The sequence below is a fragment of the Crotalus tigris genome, unplaced genomic scaffold, assembly GCF_016545835.1.
Source record: "Crotalus tigris isolate CLP2741 ecotype Arizona unplaced genomic scaffold, ASM1654583v1 scf7180000017851.206555, whole genome shotgun sequence".
Lineage (NCBI taxonomy): Eukaryota > Metazoa > Chordata > Lepidosauria > Squamata > Viperidae > Crotalus > Crotalus tigris.
In genome coordinates, this window is record NW_024096673.1 from 28,551 (window position 1) to 49,150 (window position 20,600).

Genomic DNA, 20,600 nt, shown 5'->3' on the forward strand with positions numbered 1-20,600 from the left:
GAGCAACATTTACTCCAAATTGAAGCCTCTTCACCTTGAAGGCCCCTCTGTGGGTCACAATGGTCTGCACTACAGCAGCAGCAGCATCAACAGGCAGCTGTTGATATGCCTGAGCTAGGTCAAGCTTTGCAAAAATGCGCCCCCCCTTGAGGGAGGCCAGAATATGACTGACCACAGGAACAGGATAGGCATGTTGCTGCAATGCCTTATTCAGAGTGCATTTGTAATCAGCACAGATGCGAATGTCCCCATTTGCCTTGAGAGGTGTGACAATGGGGGTTTCCCAGGGACTGGAGTCAACAGGTTCTAGAACTCCTTGCTGAATCAATTTGTCCAACTCAGTGTCAATTTTACTTTTTAAAACAAAAGGGACCCTTCTTGCTTTAATTCTAATGGGAGTGACAGTGGGGTCTAGTTTTAATGACACAGGGGGTCCTTTGTATGTGCCCAGCTGGGGGCTGAAGACATCTGCAAATTCTTTGCAGACTTCTTGTAGGTCAAGTGTTTGCAGACTATTGAGCCCTGTGACGTGTATTCTCAAGGCCTCAAACCAATCGAGTCCTATGAGACTCGTTCGTTCACCCCCTACTACTATTAGATCTAGTGGACCTTCAAAATCCTTATACTGTACGTTAAGGGTGGCCTCCCCCTTAACACGAATGCGTCTTGACCGCAAACGCACAGCAGGGTGGCAGCCTTTAAACTATCTTCCCGTACTTGATTTACCTTGAGGTAGTTTTCCACCCTGGCTACATAGGACTCCCACCTCTCTGGATGTGAGACGTCGAATTCCGAAAGCCTTCCAATTTTTGCCATTTTGTAGAAGGAAGGGTCTATCTGCCAGCCTACCCCCGAATGCACGCTGGATTGGCGGGTAGCTGCCGAGTCAACGCCGTTCCTGCCGCTCAGGACTCACTCGGGTAAGCTTACACCTTTTTGCTTGATGTAAGGCATCCCACCTTCGTCGCCAGTGTTGCGTCCTTCGCGAAATGGCAAGACACGAGAAGCAGTTGTAGTTCTCAAGACTTCTTTATTCTTAGTTCAGCTTACAGTTAGAAGACACACAGCAATGCCCAAAACTCCTGGCCTCTTATATAGGCCATTCCCGGGTCAATCTGCAACTTTTGGCGCGCCAGCACTTGCGCATGTGCACAAGTACTGGCGACAGCCTGTCTGGTCCCGGGCAACTTGCACCTGCCCAGGACCGTTTGCAATGCCCCGAGCCTGCTTGCACAGGCCCAGGACAGAGGTCTTCTAGCACAGCCCCCTGCTCTAGCAGGAGATCCTATACCATTTCAGACAAGTGACTGTCCAGTCTCTTCTTAAAAACCTCCAGTGATGAAGCACCTACAACGTCTGAAGGCAAGCTGTTCCACTGGTTAATTGTTCTCACTGTCAGGAAGTTTCTCCTTAATTCCAGGTTGCTTCTCTTCTTGATTAGTTTCTATCCATTGTTTCTTGTCCTGCCCTCTAGTGCTTTGGAAAATAAATTGACCCCCTCCTCTTTGTGGCAGCTTCTCAAATACTGGAATACTGCTATCATTTCCCCCTTAGTCCTTTTTTTCTCTAGAGTAGCCAAACACAAATCCTGCAATCATTCTTCATATGTTTTAGTCTCCAGGCCTTTAATCGTCTTAGTTGCTCTTCTTTGCACTCAACATCTTTTTTGTAATGTGATGACCAAAACTGGATGCAGTATTCCAGGTGTGGTCTTACTAAGGCAGGGTGTCAAACTTGATTGTGTCATGTGATGTACCATGATGTATCATGTTTTTTACCTTTACAGAGCCACAATGGGCATGGCATGCGTGTGCCGCATCCGGCCCACAGGCTGCCAGTTTGACACCCCTTACTAAGGCTTTATAAAGTGGTACTAATACTTCAAATGATTTTGATTCTATGCCTCTAATCCCTCATCTAAGTCATTTATGAAGATATTGAAGATATTGAAGAGTATTGGGCCTAGTGGTACCACACAGCTTATTTCCCTCCATATAGATGTAATACCATTAAGGACTACTCGTTGAGTACGGTTTGTCAGCCAATTACAAATCCATCTGGTGGTGATGCTATCTATCCCACATTTTGCTAGCTTACCAAGAAGTAGGTTATGGTCTACTTTGTCAAATGTCTTGCTGAAGTCTAAATATACTATGTCCACAGCATTTTGCTGGTCTACTAATTTAGTCACTTTGTCAAAGAATGAAATAAGTTTGGTTTGGCATGATCTATTTTTAACAAACCCATGTTGGCTACTAGTTATAACTTTATTTGTTTCTATATGTTCATAGGTCTGTTTTTTGATTATTTTTTCCAGTATCTTCCCAGGTATTGATGTTAGGTTGATTGGCCTATAGTTTCCTGGGTCTGCTTTTTTCCCCTTTTTTGAAGATGGGAACCACATCAGCTCTTTTCCAATCCTCTGGTAGTTTCCCAGTGCTCCAAAATATTTTAAATATATGATACAATGGTTCTGTGATAAAATCTGCCAGCTCCTTCAGAACTCTGCGATATAATCCATCAGATGATTTATATTCATAAAGGTCAGCCAGGTGTTTTCTTACCATTTTCTTACTTATTTTAATTTTTATTTCTAGTCTGTCCTTTAAAGTTATGCTTTTGTTGGTTGGTCTATAGCTTCTTTTTGTGTGAAGACTGATGCAAAGAATGAGCTCTGCTTTCTATCTACTGCCTGTTACTTTTTTGCCATCTTCTTTCTTTAGTGGACCAACTGTTTCCTTGACTTTTTTTATTATTTATATGTTGAAAGAAACATTTTTTATTATCTTGTTGCAAGTCTTTGTTCATTCTGAGCCTTTGCTTTCCTGATTTCATCTTTGCAGATTTGGGCTATCTGCTGATTCGGGCTATCTGCCTTAGTTACATGTTCCTCTTTCCATTTTTTGTACTTATCCTTTTTGTCTTTCAGTTCATCAGAGAGACCTTTGTGCAACCATGCTGGTTTCTTCTTGGATTTCTTGTTTTTCTTTTTTAGTGATATTGTGTTAGCTTGGGCTTTTATGACTATATTTTTCAGTGTTTCCCATGCTTCTTGATTTGTTTTCCCCTTTAGGATTTTTATCCATGAAATTTTGCTTAGGCTTTTTCTGAGTTTGTTGAAGTTTAAGACATGGGTTGGATTATATTCTATTGCTTGTGTTTGCATTATATTGAATTCCAGTATGACATCATCACTCTTGCCCAAGGTTCCAGCAACCAACTTCCTCTATCACTTGTTCTCTATTAGTACCGTGTTTTCCCGAAAGTAAGGGCTACCATGAAAATAAGCCCTAGCTTGATTTTTGGGGGGTGGCCCTAATATAAGCCCTACCCCCAAAATAAATCCTAGAGGTGAGGCACACACCTAAAAATAAAGCTAGGACCGGAGTGGAGATGTAGATCTGCCCCATGTGCCCTGCACCTACTTATCTTACTATGCCTCTCTTCACTACTCTATTTCTTCTGTGGCATCTTCTGCAGCCAGACCTGCATTTCTCAGTCACAGGCCTTTTCAGAAGGCCACTGCAGCTGGCCCATTTCTTCTGTTGTGTCTTCTGCAGCCAGAGCTGCATTTTTCAGTCACAGGCCTTTCCAGAAGGCACTGCAGCCAAGAACTGAGCTATGGATTGAATCCATAGTTCAGTACTCGGCTGCATAGGCCTTCCGAAAAGGCCTGACAGCAAAATGCAGGCTAGAATGCAGCTGCAAAATGCAGCTGCTTCTTTGGCCAAAAGAAGTGGACTGACTGGGTGGTGCTGTTGGTGCTGGAGGTGAGTATAAAAGACATCCCCAGAAATTAAGACCTGATGCCTCTTTTTGAGGCAAAAAAAAATTAAAATAAAATAAGACTCGGTCTTATTTTCAGGGAAACATAGGTAAGAAGCACCTCCTGCAGTTCCAGATGACTTTCCCACAAGCCTGTGCAGCATTGCCGCCACTTCACCTCATCCATTTTTACACTTTTTTTACACTTGTTTTTTACAGAACTTTTCAACCTGTCATACGTGTACCAACTGCCAGGTGCCAACGTACCACCAGTAGTACGTGTACCACCGGATGAAAAGCCCTGATCTAGGTAATGAAGAACATGGTCTAGGAAGCCAAAGTTCTGTTGACGACACCAGTTGTAAGCCAGTGGTTCATTTCTAAAATCCTTTGCTCCCTCATTGGATGTTGGCCTTTTGTTGGAAGTACAGATAAAAACACCACTTGTGCTTCTTATTCTTTAACTTTCTTCCCTAGCTGTTCATAATCTCTTGTTATTGTTTTCAGATTCACTGTTGTGTCATTGGTCCTCATATATAGGAGAAAATAGGGGTAGTAATCCGTGGGGTTGATTATTTTAGTAAGATATACAGTTACATCTTTGATTTTTGCTCCAGGGAGACAATATATCTCCATAGATTGACTGCCTGGTCTGCAGACTATAATTTCTGTTCCCTTAAGAACTGAATCTCCTGTCACCAATATTTCCCTTTTTTTCTCTAGGGAATACTTTTCTTCCTGTCACAGGAATCCTGCGATTGTGCTTCTTTTTTTAGAAACTACTGATGAATGCTCTTTTGTGAGTGCCTATATATTTTCTTCCAGGATAAGGCTATGAAAGCAATGGTTCAGTTCCAGAGGGGCTTCATTGGAGTGGGGTAGGGTAGATAGTAGCAACTTTGTTCTTGGTTGTTTTCTTCTAAGAGTGACCTATTTCCATCAGTCTTGTTCTTTAGGTACATACAGTATGTAGGCTCATTTTTTGTAGAGACTGTTCATTATTGTGTTCGATTTGGGTGTATCGGTTTTATTCTTTATGTTCATGTATGGGGTCATCATTTTTTTAAGAAGCTGTTTGCTCCCCATTGTGTTTTATTTTGGTATAGTCTTCTTGTTTAGATTGAGAATACAATATGGGAATTAAGTAATATCAAAAAGCAACTGATATGACAGATTATACTAAAGCAATGGTTCCCAACCTTTTCTATATTCTGCACACCTAGAACACTTCTGATATATTTTTGCACCCCTTACAAAAGTTCAAAATAATGGCAATGAATTATGCATATACACTATAATTTTGAAAACCCAAGTTTTCACACCCCGGAATATCGTCTTGCACCTCTGGTTGGGAACCCCTGTACTAAAGCATTTTTTCAGAAGTGATTTAAGACATTACCCTATCATAGGGTTTTCAGCCACTGCTGAAGACATGTAAACCATGACCTCATTACTGTTATTTGCAGAATAGATGCACATAAGTCTAAGAGAGGCTAAATGTAGTTTTATAAATAATTTATTTAAGCTGTATCTTTTAAGGAGGCCACTAGAACTTTCAATGGGATAACCATTCTAATTAGGGAGAAATTTCAGAGTATCGAATCAATGCACAATTTTTTTCCAGGTCCAGAAATTGGTATTAGATGTGGTCATGATTGATAGGATGATTGCTTTGAGCTATATCTGGGCTCAAAACAATTCAAATAATCATCAAGAATTTCTATTTGTTTTTGGTACTACTGTATGTAGGATGTATCATGCTTCTCAATGTATATTCATTGTTTCAAGTAAATAAAGCAACTAACCAGGAAATGATCTGATATTAAAAATTTCACTCTGTGGGAAATTTGTGAAATATTTTTTATACAAGATAAATGTTTTTAGTTAAACATCAAATGTCCACAAAACCAGTAATTCATTTAGTTATGTAACTCCAGCTCTCTGACTAATTTATGAACAAGAATCCAGGTTACTCTGTTTGTGATCAACTTCCATTGAAAAAGGAGTAACATAATCATAAATACTCTGATAAATTTTAAGTATCTAAAATGCAGGGTAAGATTTTTCCATAAATAATTATTTACTTACTTACTTATTTACTATTTTACCCTGAACCAGCAGAAATATAATATTAGAAAAAAATCCATGCTGAATAAATATTATTTGTATTTATCTTAGAATCATTAGTTATAAAAATAAGTTTTAGCCAAAATTAAGAAGGCCAGATCTACTAATCTTAGATATATTAATGCAATTTTACCTAGTCTGGTTCTTTGGTAGATTCCTAAATTTGTTTTTTAAACCATTTTTAACAGATTATGGAAGCATCTTTATCTAAAAAAACCTATTTCATTGGAATTGTGATAGAAGGGCTAGGCTAGGCAGGATTCAGCAAATATATACCAACATTTGACAGCAGAGAAACAAAAGCTGCAAAACAAGTTATGCACTAGAATGACTCCTGGAGCTTGGATTTCTCTCACCACAAACAACTATATATTTAATATAATCTATAATTAGAGGATTTTAAATATTAGATATTCTATACACTATTATAAGAATTATACATTTGGATGTACATAGTTCACTCATCTAGAAATAAGACAAATTATCTCTCGACCAGGCCAAATGTCCTGCTATCCATGCTGTTTCAGGAATGGTTTAATGGTTTCTAGAAATAAATACTGCAAACCAGAAATTATTTGGATATTCCAGACATGGCATTGAAATGACATAATTTTGAAGAAGACTTGGCATAGTGAAGAGAGAAATGGAATATTTCAGAGTTCTACAGAATTTTTTACTCATAAATAATTGAATTTTATACTTCATATTCCTTAAATATCTTAAGGACAATAAAATAGTTTTGGCTCAATAAGAACAGTTCATAAAAGTACTTAAGAGGTTCAGATTGGTTCAGATATGCTAGAAGAATTAATGGGATTCAGGGCACTTTTCAGAACAATTCTAACTGGATTAATTAAATATATTTATGATAGACCTTTTACTCTTCAAGAATGTAAAAAATATCCAAAAGTTCTATAACAATGTGAGAGATTAGTTGAGAGGAAAAACAGAAAATCTACAATGATACTATGTTGATTCACACATTGTACTATGCCTTAGTTTTCTTAAATCAAGATTTATTGAACAAATCCCATTTTTCAAGACTTACACATAATGATTATCTATATAACCATTGCTTATAAACCACAAAATTTGGTTCATATACTTACCTTGAACAAAATCCAACCATGAAATGATTGTTTACTTGAAAATTAGTAGAGATTTATTTATCATAGGATGTGAGGAAAATGGTTCATCCTCATCATTTTTATTATCATATATAAACTGAAGTTTTGATGGTATATTAAGAATGATTTGTTAAAAAGCTTTTCACTGGACTGGGATCCTAAGAGTCTTTTAATTTCCAAATAGCTTACAAACATAATTGGAAAGAAAGCTATTTTCAAAGTAATTTCTGTATTATGTATATGAAAATAATTGCTTTGAAAAACTAGTGCTGCAATCCAGGTATTAATGTCTAAGTAAGATTTACATTTGAACATATTCCTGAGATTCTATCAGCCCTAGGAAGCAGGCAATGAGAAACCTTGCTGAGAAAACTGCACGGATTTGACCAAGCAGTCACCAGAAGTCAAGGTTGACTTGAAGGCACATGGACATAAAAAAGGATTATACTGTCATTAATATCTTTGAAATGTTATGATATCTGGGTGACTACAATGCAGTTTGTATTAAAGGTAATAAGGAGTCAGGGCCTTGGACCTGAACTGAGGAGAGCCTGTTTCTAAGCTCCATTCAGCTCCAGAATTTATTGAGTAACAATAGGCGTTATTCTTACTCAACCCCATCACCTTTATAGAATTATATTTCTGAGAATAAAATAAGAGACCACTAACATATGCCGTGTAGAACAGGGCTTTTCAACCAGTGGTACGGGTACCACCTGTGGTACATTGGCACCTGGCAGGTGGTACGCAACCATCCTAGAAAAGTAGTGGGGGAGGGGAATGAGCTGAACTGGTGGCAGCACTGCACAAGCCTGAGCAAGAGATGGCTGGAGCTGCAGGGCTATCAGGGCTCAGCAGAAGCGCCAGGATCAGCGCCAGGCTTCGGCTGGAGCTCGGCGCTGATCCTGGTGCTTCTGCTGAGCCCTGAAGAAGCACCGATCAACTGGAAAGCAGCACTGATCCTGACACTTCTGCTGAGTCCAGAAGAAGCGCCAATCAGCTGGAATGTTGCAGTTGTGATTTACATTCAGATGCTTGGCAACTGATTCATATTTATGACAGTCACAGTGTCCCAGGGTCATGTGAAATGACCAAAACCAGCTGCAACCACCCAGCAGACGGGGGGAATAAAACCCAAATACCCCCCCACCCCACCCCCACTGCCAATCCTCAACAGAAATGCTCACAACAATGAAAATCTCAGACAGAAGGAAGAGTGCTGCCAGGTGGGCAGGCAGGTGTCTTGCTTGGCTGTGGCTTGGGGGGCACTTTTTTCAGTGCCGTTGTAACTTCGAACAGTCACTAAGCGAACTGTTGTAAGTCGAGGACTACCTGTATTTTATCAAGTTTTTGACACCTTGCTAGGCGACTGGTGGTACTCGGATGTTGCCATATCCTAAAAGTGGTACAATGGGTGAAAAGCTTGAAAAGCCCTGGTGTAGAATATTCAAAGAGAAAAAGTAGGAGAAAAAATAACAATTGGCAGATAAATAACATTATATGCTTCCAAATATGTAATACATACCTTTCTAATTTTTCAGAGAGATTATCAGCAGAATCTGCAGCAGGAATTTGATAAATGTCTGATAATTCCAGGCGCTGTCTATAGCCCTTTTTCAAAATAGGCTTTGTCCATCTGCAAAATAATACAGGTATTTTAAAATTAATCTACACATTTATATAACCTATGACTTATAAGTAAGTTTTCACTTTTCTATTTTTTCTTTTAGCTTCTGCTAGCCTTCCAGAATCACATGATGATTGCAGAATCATGCATGTTGGTATAATAAATAAATAAATATTAAGATGCAGAACAAAATTGGCATAATTTGTTGCAAATACTCAAGGAGGACCCACACATTTTCAAACTGATGTTATATGGCCAATATAATTTTCAAACCCAGGTGAATTTTTAAATCTGTGAAATGTTAGAAGAAAAAAAGAAACTTAAAATAGCACTGACTGCATCCAAGATCCTGAATATATCTGTAAGTATTATTTGGATCAATATGGTTAAATTAGCTACAAACATTTATAAAATATGATTAAAAGATAGGCTCATTTCTTACCAGTTAAAAATGGAGCACAATTTTTATAAGTAAATATCATTACCACCCATAATGTATGCTTGTGATGTCTTATTGCCCTAAACTTAGTTTTTTTTTAACTTGATCTCATATGCTAGAGTGAAGCATACTTAATGGAACTGCCATAAGAAAACAATTTCCAAGACTTCCTGGTTGACCTCACAATACTTATTAAAATATTTTGAGTACACCAAAACCCTTGGGCATAACAACAGAATTTCTTTCTTTTTTTCCTTTTAGACTTCTGGCATACAGCTTTTAAAAATCCCTTCAGCTCCATAAGTTTCACAATTCCATTGTTTTATGCCATAGATTCTAAAATGACTTGCTTCCCAAAAAAAGTGCATTATTCTTTGATTTTTACCTACATCAGCAAAATATTAAATTGAAGGCTCAAATACATCCATACGCTCGTGAGGCCTGAGTATGGAAATGTTGATTTTTAATCTGGTATTGTTATCTGGGCAAAACTACTGCATAAAAGTATGCTGTTAATTAGCAGTTTACAGTGGCCCTTCTCAAAATTAAATCTTTTCTATGTTAATCCTGACTATAATAAATTGCTCTTTATTTACTTCCATTTATATATAAAAAGAATTGCAAGATTATTTTATATATAAATGGAAACAACACTTTTAGTAAGATAACATGATTTTCATTTCTATTAATATGCTTCTCTTTCAAAGTTGTATAGTGAAGCAAGCAAGGTGTTGTTCATTATCTAATTCTGGATTTTCAAAATATAAACAGCAGTCAGAGGCCGAAAGGGATGAATAAATAAGGTTTAATATATCCATTCTCCATAGACTAGGTTATAATAGTTTTCTTGCTGAAGCTGTAATCTGCATCTCAGATGGCAACATAACAAATTAAGATTTTCACCAGCTCCTTCCCAATGTTCCAGACACTGTTCCACACTAACTGTAAGGAGAACTCTTCTTGAATGTTATATTGACTTTGAGAACTTCTGAAGGATCTTCCAATCATCACATTTATACCTTATCAACTCCAGGTTCAGAAGCAGGGCACATACCTGAATAATTTACTTTTCCCCCAAAATATTTTATCAAGAATTACAATTACAATCAATAAAAACTAATACAAACTACCAAAAATATAAAAATATAAAAACAGAGAAAAAATGTAGAAGGAACTTGTCATCCTAACAAGTAAAAATAATTTTAGTATCTTACCACATTATATATATATGCTCTCTTCACCACATAACTCATCTCCTAGCTAAAAAACCAAATCCAAAAGTCCATTATTTATTCTTTATCACAAAAATCCAGTAGGAGAAACCAGATATAACTAATTTTCTCTTTTAACCTTTATCAAAAAAGTCAACTTTGTATTCCTTCCCTGAATTTTTAATAGTCTTAATTTTAACCCCATCAAATGTAGTCCCAAGGCTTGTTTTCTATTCATCTTTATTTAGAGGAGGGGGCAAGTCAAGGATCTTTCATAACTTTAGCATGCCTCTTCTGTATATCTATTATATACATTTTGTCCTTTTTAAAATCACTTTTCATAAAGTTTTTCAGGACTTCCTCAGACTTTTCTTCTGAATCCAGCAAGAAGTTATCCAAATAATTACTCTGGTTTAAAAATTGTACATTCCTTTAAGCAGTGAAATGTCCATTGGTTTTATTTGTATATCTAGAATATATTTCTCCATATCCTTCTCTTTGCTTCACACATTTAAGTCCACATTCCAATTAATTTCACACTTGTTCATGGTAGCTTCTTCGTCTTCTGTAACTTCATTGACACAGGACCTATCTATCATATTAAATAATTTTGAAGACCAAAATTCAAAAATATCAATCAAAGATTTTTGCTTCAATCTTTCTTAATGAGATAAATTTATTATCATCTTTCTCCCTATCATGTCAAACCTTCAGGGTCCCACTATCATGTTTCTGCTTAAAAAAACCTAATAACCACCATTTCCCACAGGAAGAATTCTTCTAATTAATTCAAAATTATAATTGCAAGCCATCTCAGCCCTTAGTCAATTGTTAACTTTCTAAAATCCATATTCCAAGCATGCTTTCAATATTTAATTCCCCAAAATAGTATTTTTCAGAAGATTAAAAATGTTAACTACAACTGTTTCTCAAAGGAAAAGATAGATCACCTGATGAATATAATAAACCTTGCCCATCCAAGAGTCTTAATAATTCCAATACAGAAAAACCCTTCAGAAACCGATTAAGAAATGAAGCTCAGTTGAGCTTTATGTCTTTAAAAAACAGTGTTACAAGTGTGAACTTGGTGGTGTCTCTTGACTCCCAGACATTCCCAGCAGACCATAAAACAGCAAATTCCTGTGGTTTTCTTATAAGGAGTGACTGTTTGGAGCCATACTGATTATCTCAATGATCTCTCCTTCCTCCAGAGAGATTTCACCAATCTGGACCAAGCATCCAGTTGCAGTTTCCCTAGCAAGTGCAGTGCCACTGTCAACAGGACATCAGATCACCATAGCACTCACCAGAATTTGTTCAACAACACGCCAATAATTTGCAAGGCCTAAAATATTGCTTAAGCATTTAAAAAATGAAATGTGTCAATTAAATTATTACAAAAAAAGATATTATAGACATGGTTAAAATAAACTATTTCGTTTCTAGTATTCAGATACTATATGACAGAGTCAGTTTGCTCTAGTGGTTAAGGCACCAAGATAAAAACCAGAAGACTGTGAGTTCTAGAACCCACCTTAGGCATGAAAACCCTCTTGGTTATACTAGACTAATCCTTCTTTCTCTCAGCCTATGATGTCAGGCTCAGGCAACAAGACAGTTGCATTTTTTGTTGCAGAATGATGCATACAGTATTGTTGTGAAAACTGTTGAGAATTAATTAATTAATTAATCTATTGCTAAAATTATTTTTATTTATCTATTTATTTATCTATTATTTACATGTACATACAAGAGGTCTTTGTGAATCTAGTACCCTCCTAATATGCCAAATGCTATATTGGCTGGGAATTCTATGACTTGCAATTCCTTCCCTGTTGGAGAGTCATGTTGAGAAAGCTTGCCAGAAAAACTGTTCAAAATGTGGAAGAACTAAGAATGGTAAAAACATGTTATCAGTACCTCCTCTTCATAAATACAATCTTATCTTTCAGATAAGAAAACCCTGAACATTTATTTCATTTGCCTTTGATAAGAAAAAGATAAAGAATAATGCAAAACAGAAATGTTCTAATATAGTACACCTCCTGTATGGTTCTGATTTTACTCATATGACTAAGACATTTCAGCAGTTTTTAGAATGATTATAAATCATCCCAGTCTATTTCATATCATATTTGGGGGAAATATTTCCAATAAAGTGTTATTGTCTACATGTTTATTTTTTTATTAAAAATGTAATTAGCATATTGCCAATATTAAAGAAAGAATATGCTGGAAGTGAGTTGATTCTTGTATCATTCTAGGAAAACACAGTATGAATCTCAAAGAATCAATGAATCAAGTGGTGTTCTTTTATCTAATACTACTTTTGTACAGCTACAGTGAAGTAAATAATATATAAATAAATAATATATGTCTGCATGCATGCCTAATCAACAGACGTTGCACTGGAATACACACAAAGATACAAACACACACACACACACACACACACACAGGGACATCTAGTTCATTCCCATTTTCCCATCTTTGCAAGTTTAAACAGGAACAACTTTAAATAAAGCATATAATAATAATAATAATAATAATAATAATAATAATAATAATAATAATAATAATAATACAGTTGGAAGGGACCTTGGAGGTCATCTAGTCCAACCCCCTGCTCAGGCAGGAAACCCTATACCATTTTGGACAAATGGCTGTCCAGTCTCTTCTTAAAAACTTCCAGTGTTGGAGCATTCATCGCTTCTGGAGGCAGGTTGTTCCACTGGTTAATGCTGCACAGTATTGATATGAACACATTTATGTTTAGCTACCCATCTAAGTCATATTATTTGCAGAGAAATAAAGTATGTAGCTTATTGCTGAAATAAAACTCGGTATTAGATAAACTTACTCCATTGCCTAAACTGACCTTAAGCACAAGCAAACACTTAATAAAAATTGCTATTGCTGCTACTATTGCTGCTACTATAACTCCATGTAATAACAGGAAACCATTCTTACTTCACAGGGAATGGATTAGAAGTTTGAGGCTAGCTACCATTTGTATATTAAATAGTTTTTCCTTCTATTTCTTTCTTTGTTGCTGCAATATGTAATCTTTTGGCAAGGGTAGACATTCCTAATGGTAATATTTTTATATGCCAAAGTAAGTTCTAAGATGCATGTGATTATGTCAATATAAGATAGATTACTTCCTTGTACATCTTGTAACTCATGTTCTTGATTTCACTCCTGATGAAAACTTGTTTTTGCTTTCCAGATTCATTGTCTAATAGAATGACAATTAGTCATTATATTATAAAGTCATACTGAATACATATTCAATATGACTTTATAATGACTTCCACCTCAATAGTATAGAGGATCCCAGCACTTATGGGAGTAGTATTCTAAATTGGACATTTATTTGACATTCCAAAAATATGCACTGTTTTACTATGCTGATCAGTGGAAATGGAAACGATTAGATTGGGGCAGTACTTTGAAGTCCCCAAAGTGTTTAGGAGGATTCAGTCTCAAACTGATTTTCCAGGTTTCCACTATTTCAGTACCAATGCTTCCACCAATCAATTCATCACTTTATGGAAATCCAATATATTACATATTCCTATTTACATGAGCTGATCAAGTAATGATTATTTATCAAATTTTGATACTGCCCATCTCATACACAGAGAACATTTTTCCCTATATATTTCTTTTTATAAAAGTTTACAAACAAAAGGTTTATTAGTGTTTAAAAGACATCAGTAGTCTTCATTCTTGAAAATATATGTCAGACAGAATGTAAAGACGATATAATAAAAAAGGTATCTCATTATCAAAAGTTGTGCTTTTGCAATATTCTGGATATACGTTTTGCTTGAAAAGGAAAGAGACTGATAGGAAAGAAATACAGTTAGTCCTCGACTTATGACTATAATTGAACCCCAAATTTCTATTGTTAAGTGAGACATTTGTTAAGTGAGTTTTGCTCCACTTTATGGCCTTTCTTGCCATAGTTGTTAAGTGAATCACTGCAGTTGATAAGTTAGTAGCCTGGTAGTTAAGTGAATCTGACTTCCCCATTGATTTTGCTTGTCAAAAGGTTGCAAAAGGTGATCATATGACTTTGGGACATAGCAACAGTCATAAGTATGAACCATCTGAATTTTGATCACATGAGCATGGGGCTGCTACAAAGATCATAAGTCTGAAAAATGGTCACTAAATCAACTGTTGTAAGTTGAGGACCACCTATAATTAGTAGGAGGTTCACTGGATACTCTCTGTGGAATATCCAAAGGAGTTTCGGGGCTTTAACGTGTTGGACATCCACCCATTCAGTTTGGGATGTGGGCAAATGTTTCCAAGCATTAGATATTGGATCTTCCCTTGGTACTTTAGAGCAGTGGTTCTTAACCTGGGCGATATTGCCCCCCAGGGGGCGATTTCATTTTTCAGGGGGGCGATAGAATGAAAAGAGGAAACGCGGGGGTGAAGGAACAAAAAAGGGGGTGATATGGGGGCAATGGAACGAGATGTTTTGGAGACACTTTTGAGACTTTTTCGTACAGTGAATCGCTGTATATCTGTCGTACAAAAACATCAGATCGCTCACTATTAGTGGATTGAATTGTGTTTTCAAATGTTCCTCTAGCTAGCTTCAGTACAGAACACCATACATATGTGAATACGCATCGCTTATCTTCATGTGCATTGCAGTTTGTTCTTATGCCCTTTTTATATTTTTTTTTTTGCATCTTAAATTTCACTTGTAATTCAATCATTAAATGTTACTGTTTTTCTTTTTGGGCATTTCACTTTCTTGCAATTGAATTTTGTTTTCAGTGGTCGTTACATTTAAGTGTCTTGAATAAATAAGATAATAATGAAATACATGTATCATGAAGTTTGGGAGTAAAGTGATGGATGGCACCAAACTTTTTCACATAGTCGAGATATGGAAAAAAGACTGGAAATAAGTTATTTGCACCAATATGTCCAGATGACAATTTTAAAGAAAACAAAAAAGTGTTTGCATAAATTGAAGAATTATTTCTTATGTTGTGATTGAGAGAGGGGCAATGACAATTTCCTCATTGGCTCAAGGGGGCGATTCATTCAAAAAGGTTAAGAACCACTGCTTTAGAGAGTCCAGGATTTCCTTAACTTCAAAATGTTGCTCACATTCAATTAAAATGGGGGTAGGTGGTGGTTCTGCCACTGGGCATAAGGGGTGTGTGGTTTATGGTTTTAACAAGCTGAGTGGATATGTTTGAGGTTCTTTGGTAAATCCAATTGAACAGTTACGGGGTTGATGAACTTGTTGATGGGAATGTATTTTGGTCCTAACTTTTTGTATTGTTGAATGGATTGCAATATTTGGTGGACAAATAGACCTTATCGCCCACTTTAGAATCTGTGGATTTGGTGCATTTTTTATCTGTCTGTTTTTTGTAAGTTTCCCATGCTTTGCAATCTAGTGCTTTGAAATCTATTGGCCAGGTGCTCTGCAGCTGGGCAACTAACTCTGCTATTGAGGAGATCTGTGGTTTGATTTGGGATAGTTTGGGCATAGCTACAAAGTCCTGCTCACTTGCCACTTTGAAGGGGGTGGAAATGATGCTGCTCTGCACTAAATTATTGTATGCCACCTCCACAAAAAGGAGGTTGGTCCAGTTGTCTTGTTGGCAATTGATGTAGCACCTCATGTACTGCTCCAGGACCCCATTATTTCATTCACATCCTCCATTCATTTGAGGGTGGTGGGAGGAGCTGGTGCACTTGCTTTGAGAAAATGTCTGTTATCACCCAGGGCACTGTATTCCCTAAGTTCCACTATAAAGTCCATAGACATCTCTTTCCAAGACACCTGAGGTGTTGCTACTAGTTGGAAGAGACCTAGGGTTTTCCCTGGCCTCCTTTTTGCTGAGGCACACATGGGGCAGCTAGCTACATAAGACTCAATGTCTTTCTTTAGTGACTGTCACCAGAATTGGCATTTTGCGAGATGCAAGGTTTTCACAAAACCAAAATACCCCACAGTTTTCGAACAATGGCATTTTTGTAGAGCCATGACCTGTTGACTTTCAGGCACATATAACTTGACTCCCACCCAGACTAAGCCACCACACACCATACATTCTGCCTAGTGGCTTTTGAACCACTTGTCGTTCTTTAGAGCAGGGTTGTGGACGTTTTCGCTTGGGCTCTATAGTGACTGGTGCCACTAAATGCTTAGAAGGAATAACTGATCTAATGGTCTCAGCTTTAGTGCTGTTATACCGGGGTAGCCTCAAGAGGGTATCCACAAAGAAATCCCACCCACCCCCAGGAGGTACCGTAAGATGAAATTAAATGGGTTGAAGTACTGAGTCCATTGGGCTTGCTTAGGGGACAGTTTCTTGGACATTTTTAGCACTTCTACATTTTTGTAGTCAGTCCAGACCTTGAAAGAGATTTTAATGCCCTTCAGGAAAGGTCTCCACATTAGTAGTACTCAGAGCACTGGGTCATCTTCTTTTTCCCATTGTGCCCACCTTACATTCCATTTCACTCATTTTTTGGAGGTGTATGCATATGGCTGTAGGATCCCTTGGTAATTTTTTTCTAATAGCAATGTGCCCACAGCCACATTGCTAGCATCCACTTGGGTGGCAAATGGGGTGTTAGGGTTCGGGTATTTCAGCATGGACTCTACCTCGAACAAGCATTTGAGTTTTTTTAATGTGGCTTGGCATTCCACTGTCCATTTCAGTGGTTGGCTGGACTTGGGTTTCCCCTCTCCTTTTGTTTTCAGTATGCTGGTGACAGGCAGTGCTATCTGAGCAAATGATGGGATGAATTGGCAGTAAAAGTTTGCAAATCCCGGGAGGTTTTGAAGTTGCTTTCTGGTGCACCATCATTTGGTGATGGGGTGAACTTGAAGACCAAAACTCCCTCTAGTGCCATTTCTCGGGCTGATTTCCCCAATTTCTTGGCTGGCCCTAAGGATGGTTTCTGTGCTGGCCAGGTGGCTTGGCAGTCGGCATCCCAATGCCCTTCTTTCCCACACTTAAAGCAGCCAGTGGAACGTTGCCATGGACTCTGTTCATGCCCTTCTGGTTTCAGGGCATCTTTCTTCTCAGTCTGGAAGGACCTTCAACGCTGGTGGCTGGGATGGTTTCAGGATTGGGCCAAGTCTATCTCAACTTCCTCAGCCAGGTCATACCATCTGTGGAGAATGGGGGATATCCCTGGAAATACAGGTGTTGTAGACATTGTTTAGCCCAGAGGCCTCCAACCTTTTAGGCCCAGGAACTGGTTCTGTAGGGAGAGGTTTTTCCGCAGACAGGAGAGGGTGTGGTTTCATGTGCTGCCTGCATCCCATAGATGGGGCTTCACTTGTTTGTGTGGCCCGGTTTCTGGCATGCTGTGGCCCAGTGCTGGACCAGGGGTTGGGGACCCCTGGTTTAGCCCATCCTGGAAGCCTCAATCTACATGTCCAGTGGCCAATCAGTATGCTGACATGCCAGGTCTCAAAATTCTTGCGTATAGGCAGCAATGGGCCACTGCTCCTGGTTGATGGTCTTTATTCAAATTCTGGCCTTGCGTTCGGTGAGGGAGTCTTCAAAACTCTTTCGAAGTGTTGTCATAAAGCAGTCAAAGTTGTAAATTTCCAGTGCATCATCATTGTGGAGGGTAACCATCTACTCCGCCACAGTCCCTTCCAGAGCCATGATCAAGCATCTCATCTTGGCCCTTCAGTTTACAGGTCCATCCATACTCTTGCATGTAGGTCCACATCTGGAAGAATCCCAGGTGCTTGAGATCTTTGCCGAATTTCACCCCCAGAGCTGGTGGTTGATGACCTCTTCTCCACTGCGGCATAACCCATTCTGGTGGTGGTAGAGCTACCAGGGAAGCTCTGGCTGAGGGGCTGGAGCTGGTGCCAGGGCCATCAGGGTAGTGGGGTAGTGGTGCAGCCATGCTATCATCTAGCTAGTCCTATGCTGTCTTGGCTGCAGTACTGCCATCCAGGCCAGAGTTTCTCACACCCTGAGGTTTTGAACACACCCCTCAGTAGGTCAATGGCTTGTTCCAGCATCAGCCCGCTCATTTTGTCCGGGGTCTCTTCTTCCTCCATATCCATGCATGGCTCTTTCCTCCAGGTTCCCTAGTTCCCTCACATGAAAATCACCCAAAGGTTTTTCCTCCCACTCTTCTTTTTTTCCAATCCCCAGTGACCATCTGGGTCTTCATTGGTCCTCGCAGAGTTCCAGTTCTGCCAGTGACCTGAGTGCTCCCCTCTGCCGTTGGGTTTCACTGCCAACTCCCCCTCCCCCCGGCTTCATGCTTTGCATGGTCTCCACAGCAGGAATGCACCTCTGGGTTGACCTTTCCTAAAGTCAGACCTGCTCCAGCTAGATCCCTAGGAAAGAATGACCCTCGACTCCTTTTGGTTGAACTGATAGGTTCTTTTACTGAGGTTAGTGGATGCAGCAAAAGCAAGGCAAGGTCTGAATATTCCTGTGCAAAGATACAAAGTATTCCCTTCGTTTGTGGCCCTCTCCCATGACCAGACCATCAGTGTCCAATGGCTTCCCAGTTTGATGTTTTAGGTACTTTTTTATTGTAGGCACATCTCTGAGAAGCTTCGCATTCTTTCCCAGGTCAGGCATCCTTGAAGTGGGGAATCTGGCCACTTGGCACCTCTGGTTCCTGTCAATGAGCTTCCACCCCTTTCCACCTGTCTTTATACCTCCTGAATGACTTCCCTAACTTCCTGCATAGCAAAGATGGCAGAGCTGATATATGTGTAAAGAAAAGTAACTATGAAAATAAAAAGGAAAAATAGCTAAAGGTCAGGTAGTAAGACATTTCAAAACATTTTAAATATTATTAACTCAGTTAAGATGACCAGTTAAATTTATAATTTTCATGGCAACTAAGACTCTTGCTCTAACATTACTGGTATAATCACATAGCAGCTTGAATTTGCAGCTTAACCAAGTGTAAAATAACAAGCTGGACTTGGCTCCAAATCCTTCAGGGTGGAATGTTCCCATTCAGCATTTCAGCCAGTGATAGCATGCAATATTCATGATATCCATTTGCTACACTTCTCCACCCAATTGGTATTCTGATTTTGCCATCACTAATAATTAGCCTATTCATTTGCACTTATTATTACTTATTTTTGTGAATTTTTAAAAATTATCAGACACATAAGAACTTCTTAATCACTCCTCCTTGATTCCATATCTATCACCTAAATTAATTATTGTGTTTGGGATGATATATACCAAAGAAAGGTGGAATTTGTGTATAGTATCTCCAAAAACCATATAGACACTAGTTGAAAAATCTAACATTGAAGTTTTGATCCATTCAATAAGATTTAAATTCAACCCTAAAACTGACAGTAGAAACTAATGGTAACTAAAGGAATTTAGATATGGACGTGGATGCAATTGCACAAGTTCAAAATGACATTTTCTATTTCAAAAAAAAGTCACAGAAAAAAATAATGAAACTAGTTTGCATATCAAGAAAAGAATGTGGCATGATTACACCAAACCATACAAATGTGGTTGAGATTTTTTTTCCCTTTATTTTTATGACCACAGTAAAATAAGTAGGAAGCACTTATCTTTCAAAAGCACCCTCAAAAGTATATCTTTACATTACACGTCCATTTAACAAATTATTTTGCAATTAATGAAGAATGTGATGCTAATTATTAACATATTTTCTTTCTCCTGTTAAGTGCAACATGATTTCTTGGAATCAATTACAAAATAATAATCTAACCTATAATTCTCTCTAATACAGTTTTGAATGATCAACATTTTAGGATATAATAAGGTGACCCAAAATAAAATAGAAGTTTCTACATGATTGCTGGACTCTCCTATATATGGTAAAGATTTAATTTAGTCAAGCTCATTGCTTCTTTGGCACAACTCAGTATGGAAGTGTCCATGTTCTTCTGGGATGTTTTTCTGATTTTCCATTCTAATCCATAGTCCAAGTCCAAACCCAATTTATCTTTTCAAGTTCAGCCAAGGTCAAATAGACTTTCCCAATGCACTTACAGGTATATCGTATATTTGTAAATTAAAATTATAAATTCCCTTCTCATCCCTATGGGAGTTATGTGTCTTCCTCAATCACAGATCCACTATTACAGGGCTTTTCAACCTTTTCACCCATTGTACCACTTTTAGGACATGGCAATATCCGAGTACCACGTCGCCTAGCAAGGTGTCAAAAACTTGATAAAGTACAGGTAGTCTTCGACTTACAACAGTTCGTTTAGTGACTGTTCGAAGTTACAACGACACTGAAAAAAGTGCCCCCCAAGCCACAGC

At 38.1% G+C, this 20,600-nt stretch overlaps 1 protein-coding gene across 1 annotated transcript in view; it reads right to left on the minus strand.

The window, feature by feature from the left end:
- Nucleotides 1-20,600, minus strand: part of LOC120308020 (cystic fibrosis transmembrane conductance regulator-like) — a 63,022-nt gene that overhangs the window by 22,254 nt on the left and 20,168 nt on the right. The window contains exon 2 of the mRNA XM_039343437.1: nucleotides 8,545-8,655. Within this exon, the coding sequence (XP_039199371.1) occupies nucleotides 8,545-8,655 (111 nt within the window). The remainder of the gene's footprint in view (nucleotides 1-8,544; nucleotides 8,656-20,600) is intronic.